The sequence below is a fragment of the Eleutherodactylus coqui genome, chromosome 2, assembly GCF_035609145.1.
Source record: "Eleutherodactylus coqui strain aEleCoq1 chromosome 2, aEleCoq1.hap1, whole genome shotgun sequence".
Classification (NCBI taxonomy): Eukaryota; Metazoa; Chordata; class Amphibia; order Anura; family Eleutherodactylidae; genus Eleutherodactylus; species Eleutherodactylus coqui.
Window position 1 is genome coordinate 98939110 of NC_089838.1, and position 19350 is coordinate 98958459.

The window sequence follows — 19350 nt, forward strand, 5'->3', positions numbered from 1 at the left end:
AGTGTGAGAGTTGCAGTGGCAAAGAAAATCCTGCTCAACAAAGCCCTATTTTGACAGTTAGCTCAGTGGGTCATGGTTTTCAGACCATTCTTTATTACAAACTAGGCCATTACAACATATCTAAAACCATTTGATAAAATATATATTTATTTATATTTAAGGGTGGTTTCACATGTGCGTCAGAACCTCTGGCCGAAAGTGCCGTCGCAGATACGGCTGTAAATACCAGAACAAACCATTCATGATGCACCACTTTTATCTGTCCAAGAACTGGGCAGTTGGGCAGAAATTGGGCGGACCCCATTATATAGTCAATGGGGTCCTCACAGCGCTGTTTGGTTCTGTCCAAAGAAGAATCGTTTGGCCGCGGGTATTCCCCTTTCCTGCTCCTCAAATGGAGCAGGAAAGCAGAATCCACAATGCAAGTGTGAAACCGCCCAAATACATACACCTTCACAACAAAAGTTTTGATCGCTCAACTTGTTAGAATAAAAACAAAATTAGAAGTATCTTCATATAAAAACTATTTATTATTAGTTCCATTACACTTTGCTTTCCATTAGCCATGTAAATGGATGGTTATTTGGTGGCCATTGTTTTGTTCATGGAGAGTTTGCATCTCATCTTTACTTGTTTACTCCTTTTTATAATATCTAGCAAAGCCTATGGGAGACCTTATACAGGTACGTATAAATAAGTTGATCTATTTGCCTTTAGCCATCATAATAAATTACTGTAAGATGTAGTATAAAGTAAAAGGATGATTTTCATTTTATGGGGGCTGACAAGCATGGCTTGTATTACAGCTCCATACAACCTCCGAACTGTACAGAGCTGACGTAGAAATATATATGTTTTTTCTTCTATGTGCCATCAGATTTGGTCTGTATAGAGAAATTCACTTAAAAAATATCCCTTTTAGGCAATTTCACATGGAAGAATCTCATGGGAATTTCGTCTCTCAAAACTTGCGCAAATATGAACTCCATTCTTTTGAATAGAGCCATACACATAAGTGAGGTTTTCCCTCACTGTGATGCGGCAGGGGCAACAATCGTGGCATGTCCTATTTTTACTCATTCCTCCGAACGCATTGTCCATTGACCTCAATGGGTCCTTAAATACATTGCATGGTTCTCACATGCTATGCGATGCGAGGTTTCCCATTGAAATCAATGGAACACCCTTCCAATTCGCTATCGTGTGTGAAACTGGTACGAAAGGATCAGAAATTCATAGAAGCGAGGCATTTTCGCGTGAAAATTGCTTTGCATCTGCGGGCAAAACACGCTGAAGAGCGCAATAATCGGCCGAGAGTTTCTCGACCAGATATCAGTCTCGTCCGTGTGTAGGTAGCCTTAAATGGAAAATTTCTGTGTTCATGTGGCACCTGAATGTGCATTAGTCCTTACACGGATTTATAGACTGTATATCATGGGAAAGGCTGTTTTATGCATAAAGAATGTGTATTGGAACAATCTTTTCAATACTATATAGCTATATAAGCGATAGCGACCGAACGCTTTCAATTTTAATTTTCACTCCAGTTTAAGAAAATAGCATTACACGTAATTATTCTAATTAAGGTTTCTAATAAGCAACTGCAACATAATGGAGTAAATTATGCTGTCAGATATGCTGTATTTTGTGTGTACTACTGACTAATCCATTTCAAAGGAACCACTTCTAATTATGCATATTAGAAAAGTAAACCTGTAATTTTATTTTTTTCCTTTTATGTCAATTTTTTTTCTACCCAACTAAACTACATAGACTGGTATTGGTGTATTTGGGGTTTTTTTGCACTAAGATTTCCTTAGATTTATTTTTTTCTGCAGGTACTTTGGAAAACTCTGCATGAAAAATCGGTACACCCATCTTACTTTGTTTGCAGGCTCTACTACATACAAGTTTCTGGCTCGGGCGTTCCCAACACTGATCAGCTAGTCTTTGTTGAACCAACACAAGCTCAGCTCCATCTCCCCTCTTCTCCTTCAGAGGCTGTGTAGCATAATTACGCCCACTCAATACTACACAGCTATCTCATCCTTTCTGAGTAGCTGCTGGTCCATTTCCCCTCACTACTAAAAAAAGCAGAGGATTCAGCCAGGGTGAATTATAGCCCTCTAATAGGAGTGTTCTCTGCTGAGCCAACCTTTAAAAGTGACGTTTTCTGGGACTCCAATATTGAAGATTTATCCTTGGGATAGGTCAATAGTGTCCAATGCCTATGACCCCCACTGATGAATTGTCTGAAGTGGCTGCAGCGCTTCAAGCCACTGTGCCCAAAATTGCAGCTCAGTCCCATCAACACATTGGCAGCAATAAGTCATAACTGATGCTTTCAACGGATCCACCATTCAAAAACATAACCTAAAGCAATAAATCAAAAATATCTCACTTAATAAATAACCAATATCGTATGTCTAAAGGAAAATGATCCAAGTGGCAAAAAGTATGTGAACCTTTGCTTACAACAATAACTACCTCGAAAGGTTTCTGATAGTTGTTGATTAGTCCTGCACATCGGCTTCGAGGAATTTTAGCTCATTGCTCCAAATAAAACAGCTTTAACTCTGCTATGTTGGTGGATTTCCTCCCATAAACTGCTCGCTTCAGGTCCTTCCACAACATTTCTATAGGATTAAGATCAGGACTGACTGCCAATCCAAAACTTCAAAAAATGGTTAAAGAAGAATAAAGTTGAAGAAGGACTAGTGTGCTTTGGGTCATTGTCTTGCTGTCTGATGCACTCTCTCTTGAGATTCGGCTCACAGACATCCTTACTAGAGATGAGAGAGTATACTTGCTAAGGCACATTACTCGAGCGAGTAGTGCCTTAGCCGAGTATCTCCCCGCTCGTCTCTAAAGAGTCGGGGGGCGGCACCGGTGACAGGTGAGTTGCGGCGGGAAGCGGGGGGAGAGAGGGAGAGAGATATTTGCTGTTATAATTCAGAAATCATTGTTCCATTAATAATGGTAAGTCATCCTGGCCCAGATGCAGCAAAACAAGTTCCAGATGCAGCAAAACAAGTTCCAAACCATAATGCTCCCACCATAGTGTTTCACTGACAGTATGAGGTTTTTACGCTGTAATGCAGAGGTTTTTTCCTTAACACTTTGCATTTAAGCCAAAAATCTTTATTTTAGTCCCATCAATCCACAAAACATTGCTAAAGATCACCTGGACAAGCCAGAAGACAATTAGACAAACTGCAGATGGGCAGTAATGTTTTTGAAAAGGGATTGCTTTCTCCAAGCAATCCTGCCATGCACACCATTGTTGTTTAGTGTCCTCATGATGGTGGACTCATGAACATTAAACAACTATAGGCCTTTCTCACATTTGCTAGATGTTACCATGGGTTGCTTTGTGACCTTGCAGACTATTATCCACACCTTGCTGTTCTCATGGTCTTTGTTGGCTGACAACTTCTGAAGAGGGTGGTAATTGCTCCCCAGAATTGAAATTTCCTCCATTTGTGCACAATCTGACTATAGGCTGGTGGAGTCCAAATATTTTAGAGATTGTTTTATAAAAACTTTTCCAAAATAATCAAGTCCTCATAAATCACCTTTTCGGCATGATGCACTTCCACAAATGTGTTATGAAGATCAGGCTTTAAACGATCCTCGTTTTATTTTTTTCGCCTTCCTCTTGATCAACATTGGGGGAAAATAGGCTGTACTGGATGGACATATGTCTTTTTTCGACCCAACATACTAGGTTACTAATTCTTTAAATAAAACAGGGTCGCCCAATCACACCCGATTGTAATTTCATCCTCAAATTCTCTGCCAAACCTAAAAGGTTCACATACTTTTGCAACTCACATAAATTTTGATATTGGATGATTTTTCTCAACAAATAAATGACCAAGTGTAACATATTTGACTTGCTTGTTTGATTTGTTTCTTTATCTACTTTTAGGTGAAATCTAACCAGAAATAGGGAAAATTCTCAAAGGTTCACAAACTTTCTAGCACCGCTGTAGGTTAAAGCTTATAAGCATGTACTTGGAAAAGCTCATGTTGATGTGCCAATTTTAGACAGACCATTATGTTTCCACAATGACAGGGTTTTAGTTTGTGCCAGTAGTGATCTGTAACATTTCCATTTAAATCAAAGGAACTCTGCCAACATAGGTTAAGAATCCATTTAAACCCAATATCCATGCTATAATAAAAGTGACGGTTAATACTACAGCCCTTGCCACTCTGAAATTAAAACCTGAAAGCCAAAACGGGATCGTGAAGAGTCAGCTTCTGTGTGGGATGTGCTATGAATAACTTAAGAAAAATGATTTAAAAAACAAAAAGACAGACAGTGGCTGTCACTTTAAATCGCTGGCACCTAGCAATGAATAACAATTTCTGAGACCAGTGAATAAAAAACCCATTTGAAACAAACCACCCAAGCTGAAGACAGCCCGCATTGACCCAGGCTCATATGTCATGTGTGGTTTGGTTATTGATAACCTGGGCAATGAGTGAGACATAAAAATTAGGAAGCAGCATGAAGCCTGTAATGAGGGAATAAAAAAAAAAAAAAAAATTAATTTTGTGGTCCGCGGTCCTTACCTCCTGCTCACGCTGAAATATTACAACACGGCCCCCCTTGTCTCCTGTCGCCAGCAATTCTCCTGTGTTGTTGAATTCAACCGTCGAGATAATGTCAGCTATAAAAGAGAGAGACAGTGGTTTTTAGATGGCTGAACATTTGTACCCCTCCACATGTCAAATCTGTCATATCAAATTAAAAGGTCATTTTTACATATTAGACTTCTTTGAATGAACACCATATATCCCCAAAGCAGCTACTATTTGGATTGTTCACGTTGAAATATCCCATTGACCAATAAGATGACATTTTTTTTTAGAGTAGCTAATAACATGATACAACAGTATAAGATGACATTTTAACCTGAAAACTATTGGTTAAAGAAAAAAAACAAAAACAAAAAAAATGCTCCGACAGAAAATATGCTGTTAGGAGACGGCCCTTTTTTACATGATCATGGAGGGGGATATGCTCTTTACCAGATTGGAGTGAGACTGTGTAAGATTAGCTGTTCGGCTGGTGGATGAGACGAATCAATGTATTACAGTAAAAGGTCGGTTACGGCATTTACTATTAATGACCTATCCCTCAGTATCCCCACCAATCCGCTGATCCTCTGATAAGCTATCAGTGCAGCAGGGCTGGACGTTGCCATCAGCGGTCAGGGCAGGAAGTGTAGTAGAAGGCCTTACTCCCACTGAAAACTTTGAGAGTGATGCCTTCTATTACACTTCCAGTACTGACCATTGATGTAGATAACCGAGTTGGCTGCACTGACAGTGGCCTGAGGATCAACTGATCAGCAGGGATCCTATGTGGTGGATCACAATCGATCAACTATTGATAACCTATTCTGAGGCCAAGTCATTAAGTCAATGGGAGGGATGCCTGCTCTGACTGCAATGAGGAGCCTCAAGTGTAATAGAAGGCAATACTAATTGATTTAGTCCATTATATTTCCAGCCTTGATCACTGAGGACTATGTTCGGCCCTGCTGCAGTGTGTATTGGAGGAACAGCTGATTGGGGTGGACCCCTAATAAATCAACTATTGGTGACCTTTCTAACTACAAATTGATTTTAATTGCAATAAAAGTCAGTTTCCCTTCCCTAATGTAAGTGTGTGTTCAGATGTCATGGGTTTGCTGTACTAATTCCTCATGTCAAATCTTTAGCAACTTACAGTATAATAAACACACCTGCATAACGCTCAAGGGAAATTGGCCTTAGGGCTCATTGACATCTGCGTTAAAGACTTCCGTTGGAATCCCATCCATCTATTCCGTTTTTGGAGCAGAAGAGCGAGATTTAAATGGAATTAAGAGTTGCCATTTTTTTTTCTCCATCAATTTCAATACAGTTTGGAATCAAAATGTAAGCATTTCTTTTATTCTGTTAGTGAACCAGTAGCTCAGTCTGCACTATTTGTTTCATTAAGAAAAGAACCTGAATTAACCTAAAAAGAAATCCAAAAAACAAACAGACTTTTCAAACTCATTGAAATTGATGGGCAAAGAAAACGGGAACGCTTAATTCCGTTTTTCTGTTCCATAAACAGAACAGGCAGACAAAATCCCTAAGCAGATGTGAAGGAGCCAAATCGGCTTCGGACAATTTCTTCTCTTCCTCTTGGGAAGTTCTTGGACGATAAGCAACAATCTGTGATGCAATTGTTCAATACAGCGCCTCCGCAGGGAAAATGGAGCATTGCACAGTGTTCACTGTGCAGCCACACTCTCTTTGACTAGTAATTGTTGGGGCATCACCAAAATCAGTAACTTCATCTAAGCCCAAATTCACTACATGGGCACTTTAACCCTTTGCAATCCAATTTTGGAGTCAGGGATTCCTAGGGGGCTCTCTCTTTCTGCGACTATACAATAGCTCAGTCTGCTGGCTAGAGCCAGTACTGCAATATGTGACATGCCAGAGAGGCCCCTGACACCAGAGCAGCTAGTAATATACAGTAAGAATACCCTGCCGGACGTCTTCCGACATCGGAGCTGTACAGCCTTCAATCAGAATGTCTTCAGACGTCAGACAGTGGATTGGAAAGGGTTAAGGGGATTGTCTGGTTTAACAAAAAATTAGTTTTCAAGTGATAATGATGAGAATTATAGAAGTACAATTTGAAAAAATAAAAAAGTTGAGCACACAGGTTAAATCATGAAGCCATCGCTAGTTCTGCACTACAAAAATCGCAATTACACTGGAAGAATTCAATCACATTACTGCTTACACAGCTTTATCGTAAGAGGCTTACCGGAGCCAAAAGGTGTTTTTCCCTCGCTTCCTAAAAGCAATCACAGCAGTAGCTGTCACTATACCCTTTAAATAGCTCCATCAAAAGGATAGGCAAATTATTTCTGATTAGCCTAATTGAGACTATTCCTTCATATACGTCAGAGGTTAACTCCTGGGCAATTAGTATCTTGATGAGCTTCACTAGCACTTGTAAATGGGAACAAGGCTCTGTAGCCAAGCAGAAAAGAATGATGGAGCTGACAATGGAAAAAAGTACTGCATTAACTCTGATTTCCTGTGCACTTTACATCAGCACAATTGTATGAGAACAGTCATTTACAGGAGGTGAAGAGATTCCAGCCTGGCCCCTGCATTCAATAGAGCAAACATAGCTTGTGAATTGCTACATGATTAGGGTAAAGCAAGACTGCCGGTGAAAGCCAGGAATTAAGGCATGAAGTGCCTAGAACAAGAAGTCTATCGCTCAACGGCGCCCTGATTGCAGTAAAAGGGGTAAGAAAAAAGTGCAATATACAAATTAAAGTTGCAAGCAATTTTACCCAAAGCTTGAAGAGGTTTTCTGAGCATTTACTATTGATGACCTATTGTTAGGACTGTCCAGTATAGTAGGGTTACCAAGAGCACACAAGTATTAAACCCTCTCTGGCGGGGCAGGTACATGCAAAGCCACTGCAGAATTATGGACCAAAACTGTAACATCAGCAATTCGGATGAAACCGGATTCAGCGGCAGCATAAATCTAATGCATAAAATCAGCAAAACTTTATTCGTCCATCTTTTAAATGCAACGTTTCGACCGATAGACGGACCTTCTCATGCATGCTTGAGAAGGGCCATCTGACGTTCAAAACGTTACATTTTAAAGATGATGAAGGAATAAAGTTTTGCTGATTTTATGCACCAGATTTATGCTGCCGCTGAATCCTATTGTTAGTATTGATCATGAATAGTTTATCAGTGGGGGGTCTAACGCTCAGAGGCCCTGCCATTCAGCTCATCCTCTGGACGGCGTCAGTGCAGCCGAGCCAGACATCTGCATTGGTGGTCAGAGACAGAAGTGTAAGGCCAAATTCCCACGGGCGGATTTCCGCTGCGTAAAATACGGCGGAAATCCGCAACGTTGCCCAGCAGCCATTAGGTTCTATTGAACCTGATAGTGCAATGCTCACGGTGCGGAATTCCACCATGGAATTCCGCCCTGTAAAAGCACCCGTAATCACCCGCGTCATGTTTTATTCGCCGCGGGCGTACGCACGGACGGCTTCCATTGCAGTCAATGGAAGCCGTCCGTCACGCTATCTTGGAAGATGGCGTGAAAACGCTTCCCTGCCCACCGACGCCCGTCACCTGACCCTGCCGTCACGGGATGCGAGACGTCGGGCAGCGGATCCAGAGGAGAGATTGGGGTCTCTGGGGGAGTGGGCCGCCGTGACAGACTCCGCTGAGGAATTCTGCTTGCGGAGCCCATCATGGCCGTTACAAACCCTGTCTGGTGCAGACAACCGGCTTGGGTGCATCGACAGCAGCTGGAGGATCAACTGATCAGCAGGGATCCTGAGTGGTGGATCATTATCGATCCACTATTGATCACCTGTTCTGAGGGTAAGTCATCAAGAACAAGTGCTCGAAAAATGCCTTTAGCAGAAGATCAGGAAAAAACATTAATCGATTCCCATATACGCACAAGGGTCCATGCATAGGCCCTGGGCAGAAAACTCCACGGACCAGCTTATGGCCCACCTAAGAAGTGCTATGTACTCCAAAAGAAGCAATATTTCAAGGGGAAAAGACCTTTAGCCACCGACTCATGCCACAGTTTGTATTCGCATGGATTGATATGGATAAACCTTCACTTGCTTCCATATAAAAATAGGACTCCCATAAAAAGGTACATTTTACCTCTGTGTGCTTCCAATTATGGGGCTTAAAAACGGTTCTAAAACTGTGTACAGAGGACCGATACATAAGTCAAGTAAATATGGATTGCAATTTTTGGTGGAGTTTAATTTTACTCTAAATAAGCCAAAACAAAAAATTTTCATATACAGCATTACACACCTGTATATAGCCATCTATACATGTATATAATTATCTATGTCTGCTGAGCATAATCAATGGAAATAAGCTGCATATTAAGAAGGTAAGTACATCTATTGTCATGGTGAAGCATAAAAGAGTTGCAATACTGCTAGAATCATGAAAGAAGCAAAATACTAAAACAAGTTTTCCCTTATTCTTCTTGTTTCAAACTGAACAGTCAATGTAATTTTTCTTGAAAACCACCCAAACCGTTAAATGGGACTATAAACCCCATGCCGATCAGTATCAATACCTGGCATTGTGCAATAGCACCATTATACATAATGCACAGCAATAAGAGTTGAAAATTCAATAATGCAACAAAAAAGCTCAATATCAACGTATACTATGTAAAAACACACAAAAGTAGCTGTATCGAAACACTGTCAGAAATATTCATTCTTCCGTCAACATGATTAATACATAGAAGCAAACCAGAAGATGCAAAAAAAAATAAGGCTGAAACAATCAATCAGGACCCTTTCTCAAGTCTTTGCATTCATACATTAAAGGCGATCTAATAGATGGCTTGCCAAGCAACTAACCAGAAAAGCAGGAAAACAGCCGATTCCTTAACTACTAAGCAGAAATGCATCCTAATCCAATTTCACCATACGAAGACGTGGCAAAAATATCCTGGCTTGTTTGACCAACAAGGGAAATGCCGGTATACGTTTGGCCGAGTCACAGTAACGGGAGGCTATTTTTAACATCTTGTAACCTTTTTTTTGTTTCCAATTCTGCATTAGGAACACCGTTTTTATGCAAAGCTTATCGTTTTAATGGGTGTTAAACAGATTCCATCACCAGGTTCATGTTACCTGAACTCAGGACAAGGGTGCCGGTTGCCCTCATGGATTTTTATTCTGAAACTCCACTGTCTGACGTCTGAAGACATTCTGATTGAAGGCTGTACAGCTCAGATGTCAGAAGATGTCCGGCAGGGTATTCTTACTGTATATTACTGGCCTCTCTGTTGTTGGGAGGCCTCTCTAGCATGTCCCATACCGCAGTACTGGCTCTAGCCAGCAGATGGTGCCATTGTATAATGGCAAAAAGAGAAAGCCCCCTAGGAAACCCTGAATCCAAAATTGGATTGCAAAGGGTTAAACTTCAAAGTGTATTTATTCTGAAAGGTTGCAGCATTTTTAGAATAAAATATCCACATGGGCCACTGTCATCCCTGCCCCTGGTTCATGCTGCCCGTGACTCTGGCAGCACGAACCTGGTGACAGAATTCCTCTAAAGACAAGACAGTAATGAAGATACTACAGTGTGCCCTCACAGAAGCATTATGTGTGTCATTGTATGCGGCCTCCATGTGACAATGCAGTACCACCTACTGGTAATGCTTTTGTAGGTCTATACCAATAATGACCTATCCTCGGAAAAGATCAACAGCAGATGGTGAAGGTCCATCACCTGGTACGAAACCGATGAGCTATTGGTGCTGAAGCTATTATTCTGCTCCGTGAATACGCTGTCCTAGTAAACCCCTTTAAAAGGATCCTTCATATGGCGCCTATACTGTAACTCTGAAGTTTATAGCAAAGACCTTTAACAGCAGTGTGCATGAGACCTTACATATTCAGTTTGTCAGAAAAGCATCTAAAAAAGGTTTAAGTTCTAGGCAGGTGTCTATGGCTAGATGTGCTCTCATAATGAAAGGGGTTCACCCAGATTAGAACATGACTAGGGCTGAACAGCAATATCACACAGAATACTGTGAACAGATGTGGTATTGTTTCAGAAGAAAGCATTCACTTCAATGGAGCAGAGCTTAAAAAGGGGTGTTCTGGGTACTTAACCACTTTTCGTACTGATGACCGCTGATCAACTGATGACCCATCCTGAGCATAGGAGATCTGCTGCTCAGAACTCCCAATGATCTCCTGATCTCAGCCCTCACACTTACAGCAGTGGGGCCAGATGTTTGCGTTGGGGTCAAAGCTGGAAGTGTTAAAGGCGGCTCTGACCCCAATGGAGATGGAGCCATCAACATCTGCTGCAGCGAGTGCGGGGCCAGAGATCAGGTGATCGGGAGTCCCAAGTAATAGAGCCTCCGCTGATCAACTACTGACGGCATATCCTGTGGCCAAGTCATCCACACCAAAACATGTTAAATCACCTTTGGACCTGTGGACAGGTTCTGGAAGAAAGCAGCCATGTTCTTCTAATCTTGAGACATCGGGCACCCTCATGTTTAAAATGAAGGGTGACAGGTTTTTCTCTGCACAGAGTTGTCCCTGACCTTGCACAATGTTGGGTTGAGAGTGGTGCTACGCACATGTCATTTCAAGGTGATATTCCATTATTTACTATGACCATATGGTGAAAAGTCATGAATTTGGGGACTTTCTAGATTATTTGGTGCTAGATTAAAAATTTTTCATCTAGTTTTACGATTTCTGAAAAAAAAAACAAAAATAAAGAACAACCTGGACTATTAAAACCTGCAATGTGCATTCTGCATGCCTTTCTTTATGTGGAGCACTGCACATACAGTTATGGTTTAGATTGGAGTACTTCATTACATTTTTCTGTTTTCATTCTCCCCAATGAACAATGATGAAAAAACACCTTCTCCAGACATGAATTGAGGCTGGAGGTTTGAGTAGTGCTCTGTCTTTTAAGACCCTAGAGTCATTTCAAACAAAGACAGGTTCCATACGAAGGTGCCTAAAATCTTGGTTCTCAGGGCCAATAAATGCTAGCTTGCCAATTAAGAAGCTATTATAATGGTTAGAGGAACATATTGCTGTTCCGTATGTAGTGGTGACATTCCAATCTGCCGACTGGCAAGTTGGCTTTGTAATGCAAATACTACAGCTCTCCTTGTGAATGGTTTATCACAAGCAGAGAATATTGTAAGACTGCTGCTAAAATAGAATCCAGGCCGCAACGTGAATATTACAGCTTAAAACTAATTTACTTCATTTGAAATTGAGACACTTTAAGCTCATTATTTAGCATATTCCATTACTTCTGCTTGTAAAACCTATAGAACACTGGTACTTGGAAATAATAACATTGCAGATGGACCGCAACAAAAGAGACAGTTGGAAATGTGTTAATGAAAGCAAGGAGAGTCCTATTACAAAAATCACAGTTATGAGGAACACTCAGTCAATGGTTTTCTTTAAAGGGGTTGTCCAGTTGCAATTATCAATGGATCATTAGTAGATCAGTGGGGAGGCTGCCACCTGGGTGCTCCGCTGATTAGCTGTTTGCCAGGTTGGTACACTCATGCAGCAAGTGGATTTATAAAGAAAGCAGACAGCTCTGTTTTTACTGAGGTGGCCAGGCTTGGTATTACAGCCAAACCTGCCATTCAGTTCAACGCTTGCAATACCAAGACTGGCCACTGAAGTGAGAACAGAGCTGTCAGTTTACTGCTGAAATCAGCACAACCATATCGGCTCAAAAGGGTATCAGAAGAGATTGCGGGTACCAGAGCATGGTGCATATACGTGGAGACATTGGTTGGCCGCTCTGAGTTAGAGGGTACACCCAGGTGATGGGCACATCTGCAGATTGGCTGCACACATCCCTAGAAGCACATGTACCGCCCATCTGCCTGACAAGCTCACACATCTCCTGGCCGACTGTCATGTGCACTCTCGTGCCTCCCAATCAGCTCACACATCTCATGGCTGGACTGCCATACTGCATTTCCGCTCCTGTCCCCTTGAGAAGCTGACACATTTTTTGCGCTGACTTGGCTCATGTCCCACCCGATCAGCTGGCCCCTCTGTCTCCTCACTGTGCTCCGCTGCAGTAGAACACTGACTGTGCTATCTGTACCCCCTAATCAGCCGGCCCCGCTGTCATCACCGTCCATGGTGGTGCAGGCAAAACAGCACCGCTCTTACTGTAATCTTTGGCCTCCCTGGTGCAGTGCGCAGGAGCATATAGCTGCTTCTTCCAACTCTGTCAGCTCCTGTGGATCCATCCATGCATCCAGACCACCGGGGAGCAATCGGCAGCTACGGGCATTACCTCCAGCTAAGGCCGGCCAACCCCTAGCTTCCGGTGGAAACATAATGCACCAGTACCCTACAGCACCACTGATATACATTTGCTGGCCTATCCTAAGAATAGACCATCAGTAGATTACAACAAGACAACCCTTTAAATTTAAGCAGCTATTTGGTATTTATCACATGTGAAAAATGCACATCATCAAAAAAGACAAGCTTTTTACCCTTCAATAAACAACCTCAGAACAAAAAGTGGCATTTTGGTATTGAAGCTTAGCCCCATAGTTGCATGGAGTTCATGTGCAATATGCACACAGACAACCCATGAACAAGCGAGTAGCCATTACTAAGAAAATAGACCTTTCTAATCAGCTACAACCTTTATCAAAATTTCAATGGAAAGCAGACAGCATAATTAAATGACAGACTAATCTCTATTTTTTGCCCTACTGAGGACAAGGACATCACAGAGATTTCTATGATAAGCTGTAAAGCGGGCTGATGACATGGGTGCCTGTCCGGTTTCTCTGTAGTAAGGTCACATTGGTGTCATGGTTTTCAATATAAATGGAAGCTGTGAATCTAGAGACCCTTTCTGATTGATCCAAGCAGACACCAATAACCATGACTTCAATGGGCTATTACGGTGCCTAATACACTCCAAGATAGGCAATGCTATGTTTTTCTTTTCACGTGACCAGAAATCACCTGAAAATTATGCTATAAACCCACTGAAATTACTTACGCTCTACCGTGTTTCCCCCAAAATAAGACAGTGTCTTATATTAATTTTTGTTCAAAAAGGTTAACTTTTTTACATGTATAGCTGCCTGGACACTATTTAAATTGACTTTTTTAATTAACGGTTAGCAGGGCTTAATTTTGGAGTAGGGCTTATATTTCAAGCATCCTCAAAAAGCCTGAAAAATCATTTTGCATCCTCAAAAATTCTGGAAAATCATGCTATGTCTTATTTTCAGGGGATGTCTTATTTTCAGGGAAACAGGGTATTCACTGCCTACATACCTTCGTGTGAAAGAGCCCTAAGATTACAGACACTAATTCTTTATCTGTAAGGTATTGCAGTAAAGATACAGTTTATCTGCAAATAGTGAAAGGATCTCATTAACTGAGAACCACACTGCGAACTGAGAACCAAAAGTTACTCCGATTTTCACGCAATATACATTACTGTATGCACCCTAGGGCCGCCCTCGCACATAGTGTATTCGCAGCAAGCTTTCACAGCAAATATGCCGCAAATACATGGTGGATAAATCTGCACCTAAAGATTGTGGATTTTGACGTAGATTTTGTGGTGGATTTGCTGTGGATTTTAACCTTTGTATTTCAAGGCTTGAAAGCCGTAGCAGAAGTCTATAGCATAACCTGGCATGCTGTAGATTTTCAAAACTGCTGCAGATTTGGTGGGGAAGTTCTTCACTCCCTATACAGAAGATTTTTGAAAAGCCATCCACATGGCTGGCGGAATTTCTACAAAAAAAAAACGCTATGGAAATCCTGTAAAATTTAGGCCAACAGCACACGAACGGATTTGCATTTGAGAATCCGCGGTCAGCAGCCGCACCAAAAAGCGTTCGGAACATGCTATCCAAAAATCGTTTTCCCCCCCACACACACTCATGGAAACAAATTTTCGATTTTTAAAAAAGATCGCAGCATGCTCTATTTTCATGCAGTTTACACAGACGGCTTCCATTGAAGTCATTAAAAATGTCTTCCGACCTGCGTCACCACCTAGTCACGCCGCTGATGGCAAGCCACTGGAGCCATCCTCAATATAGGATATTCAAAATCTATGCGTGGATGACGGCCTTACACAATGTGTTAAGGCGGCACCGAATCTGGAGAATTTTTGCTGCACCATGTTTAAGTTTCTACCACTGCGGATTTGTCGTATATTTGCTGCGGGTTTTCCAATGCAGAAGGCCTGCAGCAAATACATGGTGTAAAGGCAGCGAAAGAGAACAAAATTCCCTATAGACTTTATCACAAGATGGACAGGTCCTCACTCCATTAGATCATTCATCTATACCATTAGGAAAACCTATCCTGTCATACAAGTAATGAATTCCCCTCGACAACACTGACAATTTAGTTTTGCCGGCTTACTTGATTCTCTCCCCTATTTCGGAGTGGAAAAATACTAGTCATGCTTCCCCTATAAGCGTACGCAATTTATAACACGATTTTCCCTTTGCATTAGGATGCATGCAGGTGGGAAAATCGTAACACGTCAAATTGGATTTCAGTTTTGCCCAGAGCACTTTTGAAGATTCAGTTCAGCCAAGTTCGGAAATTTTTGCTGACTTTATAGCCATGACTCAGATCACAGGCAGTCAATGGCTTCCGAGTAACCAAGCTGCATAGGAAAAGGTTATTGTGCATCCAGAAAAAGGATGCACCTCCTATCCTTAGGACTGCTATGTGACAGAACAATGGACTCAATCCTGTGGAAACCTCTGGTATGGAGTTTGAAGGCCAAGTTTTGCACATCCAAAGGACATTGGGGCTACTTTGTCGTCATTCGGAGTTGTCCATTAAGATGCACATCTTAAAGTTGAGTATTACACAGAATTGTAAAAGGCAACATAAAGTGCAGTAAAGACTGGGATTGAAAATTCAGATCATCCACATTTTGGTAAAAACATATTTCGAGAGCAAAGCAGCAAGAAGCTTGGCTCTATGGTCACAGAGCTTACCAACGTAGGTCTACAGACTGTAGTAGACCATAACGAGACCGGTGAGTAAACACTGTTGAACACCACAGTATAAATGTCTACGATGATAAAACTGTAAAATTCACACAGTCCATATGGGACCAACGTTACATCACCAGTAATGAGATACTTTGCAATTTATATAAAACAAGGCCAGTTGTTCATATGAGAAGATTCCTATGCCTGTAACAACTTATGAGCAGCAAGGTGCTTTCAGATGGGTGATTTCTTCACTTTGGCATTTTAAATCTGTCTAAAATAAGTATTTCCCATCTGCTGCCGCCTTCCACCAAATGGCATGAATAAGAAACAAATGTAGCGTGAAAAAGGTTTACACAATACACAGTATACTTTACTACGTGCAGGCTGGCTTATTTGCCAGCTGTGGAGGCAAAAACCCAATACTCTATTAGAGTTCAGAAATGATGCGTTACTCCATCTACATTGTGCACTTTGCCCCGCTACAAATATGGCACCTCGTAAGTTATTTAATAGCACTGAATTTTTCATTCAACGCTAGAACTGTTAGTAGCATGTATATTTATATGTATATGGTCTACATAATGCAAATCATCAACAGGATGATGTGGCTGTACACTGATTGTTCAATGTACAATTCCCTGGGAACTGAATTGGATGTCAAAGTCTGGTAAAATTGATGCCAAGGTCACCAGACTTAACACCTTTCGCCACTTAAAGTCCCGTGTGTATGCAGAAAAAAAAAAATAGACAATATGATTCACCTGAAACGGCAAAAAAATACAGTGCTGTTGTTAAGATTTAATCTAGTCTTTGTGAACATGCTGAACCATGTGGATCCAGCAGAACGGTGGACACAAAATACGTCATGTAAAGTACTTTGTAAAACTTTGCCCTCACTTAACTCCTAAACAAGTAAGGATATGAGAAACACACTGGAAGCATTGGTTTTGCCCCAGCCAGGACTGATATCACATTACAACCCCCAACCCTTTCCCATTTGAAAAACCTGCGATGAATTTAATATGGTGAAGTTCAAAAGGACTGCCAAAAACATCTCCACCAAAAAACACACCCTGCCTCCCAATACCTTCACACAGTGGAAGTCAATTTTCTCATTATTACACCAGTTAAACAGATTTTTGCCTCACCATATATATACATAATACACACACTGAGCGATCACTACATAACAGCTGTCATGTGACATCTTAACATGATCAGTAATGTGCTACCATTTAATGGCTGTGTCTCATCTGAAGTAGAGTCTAGTTTTCTGCTGAACTATTCAGATGTTCATGCTGTTTAGACTAGATGTGGAGCTGAAGTCATATCCTATAGGTGGGGTTCAATACGCTGGTGGTGGTGTCATGATCTGGGATGCATTTTTCTTGCATGGCCCATGACTGTTGGTCATCACACCACAATCCTTGAATGGTAAATGTTACAGGGGACTGTTAGCCGACTATCTGCACCCATATCTTCAGGAATACTTCCCTGACCATATGGCTATCTTTCAACAGGACAACAATCTGCCTCTTTGAGCTTTGATTACTAGGGAGTGGTTGGGAGGACTATGGCCCTCAGACTGCCTTGGCCCTCAATCTCACTGACTGTAACCCCACTGAACAGGTTTGGAACATGCTGGAAAGGGCTGGGAGATCTCCCATTTATCCACAAAATGTGTACCAACTGACGGAGCTGCTGCAGCAGGCATGGGTTGAGTGTGAAGGATGTTCACTACCTTGCGGTATCTGCTCCCCAATGTATGAAAGACGCGATTGCTCAAAAAGATGGACCAACCAGTAGGTACGCCTAATGCAGTGATTGTTCAGGATAGATTGATATATCTATGTAAAAACTATGCATGTTTATCTGACAGCAAGGAATGTCAGTTGTGTTGGAACTAGGAATGAATTGTCAAGCTAAAGGTTCCGCTCATTTGACGAGGACCAAAATTCTGATGGCTAGACAACCAAGACTGCTTTCACATCTGCACTGGAACGTCCATTCGGAGGTTCAGTCACAGATCCTGCACAAAATGCCAGAAGAAAATCCTGCATGCAGGACTTTCGTCCAGTAAAATACTGGTCACCTGAATGGAAACTGAACAGACTCCATTATAGTCAATGGGATCTGTTTGGCGCTGTTCGGTTCCATCATAAGATGGATCTGTTCAGCTAGGGGTTTCCCCTTTTCATAACAGAGCAGGAAAAGGAACCCTCAAAGCAGAGGTGAATGAAGTGCAAGTCACAAAATCTCCAAAACAGCAGGGCTTGGGTAGTGTATCTGATGTGCAGTGGTTAGTACCCACTGAAAGTGATCCAAGGAAGAACCACCACTGAACCAACGACACAGTCATGGGCAGTCAAGACTTCTCTTCTTGAGAATGAAAGGATCAGGTGTTGAAATTCAACATACCCGAGTCTTCATTCCCCCAACATGTGTGTGTGAGGGGCTTCCAGATTCTCTGCCTACAAGATAGTCTGCCAGTTCCACCAAAATTGGAAGACTTACATGTGTGCGGACCTATATAACCACCTTCATGTGTTCTTTAGGTTGTATCCTTGGCTACAAAACACAGGAGTATTATGAACATTAAAAGGCAATTTAAAATCCCAAAGACACAGAAGGGTGTGGGAATACAAATTTATAAAAATGTTTGATGCTTTTAAAACACAATCTCAAGAATTTAGGGAGGGATATAGCATCTGAGAAATCTAGTCTGGAGACCAAGTACACCAGGTCTCTGAACTACATTCAAGGGGTTTTCCAGGGAAAATACTATTGATGACCTACCCTTTGGATAGGCCATCAATAATTGATCGGCTGGGATCCACAGTTTGGGACCCCAGCCGATTGGACACCTGCTGACAGTGCCACAAATACCCATGGTTTGGAGCAGAAGCAAACTCATCTGTAGTGGCCAACGCTTGCATTGATTCCAATGAGAGCTGCTCCTGCAATTACAAGTGTTGGCGCACTTACAGCAGACCCCAACCCATTCACTATTGATCACCTATTCTGAGCTTCTTGTAAAAAATTTTTTTGGCCATTAAACATAATCATCCTGCAGGTATAACGTTTCTCTGATAGCAACATTATATTAAAAGCAGGAACAACCAAGCATTACCATCACTGGGCCATTAAACTGTAGCAGCTATAAAGAAGAAGATTTCCATACAGCGAACATATACCAAATTCCTAACATTAACCACTTCTATTTCTGCTAAGAAAATCTTCTGACAGGAACAGACATGTTTATTTTTATCTAATGATCTCAAGAGTGCCTTAACTCCTGTATTGCCGGAGGGCCTAGCAACCGGCGCAGAAAACCGAGGTCTTCCTGTGGAGCGCAGCACAATTTCTGGGGTTGCCATAGTGACCAGGCCTCTGAGGATCTGGCTTCACCACGCTTCTCAAAGTGTGTCAATGGAATTCTGTGATGAATAAATTGAAAATTAGCTTGCAGTTCCTTACAACAGATGCAATGGAGCAGGTTTATCAACACAGTCACCGACTATGGGTTTGTCTCCGTCTAAAAAAATGAGTCAGTACCTTGGGCAACGCCTGCCTTCAAAATACCACTTGTGACTACAGTCTATAATACTACAACCAACGTGGCCGTTTTCATACCTTTACCAATTTCGGTGGAGGGTGACCATGTATGGTATGTGTGACACTTCTCCAAGATCATACATACAGTTTTCAATCCCGCTCAGTATGGCTTTTATGACGTATATTTG

The 19350-nt window shown here is 41.7% G+C and overlaps 1 protein-coding gene across 2 annotated transcripts in view; it reads right to left on the reverse strand.

Moving 5' to 3' along the window:
• Positions 1-19350, reverse strand: part of PPP2R2B (protein phosphatase 2 regulatory subunit Bbeta) — a 254242-nt gene that overhangs the window by 61133 nt on the left and 173759 nt on the right. For both annotated transcript variants that reach the window (XM_066591261.1, XM_066591262.1), the window contains exon 2: positions 4582-4679. In XM_066591261.1, the coding sequence (XP_066447358.1) occupies positions 4582-4679 (98 nt within the window). The remainder of the gene's footprint in view (positions 1-4581; positions 4680-19350) is intronic.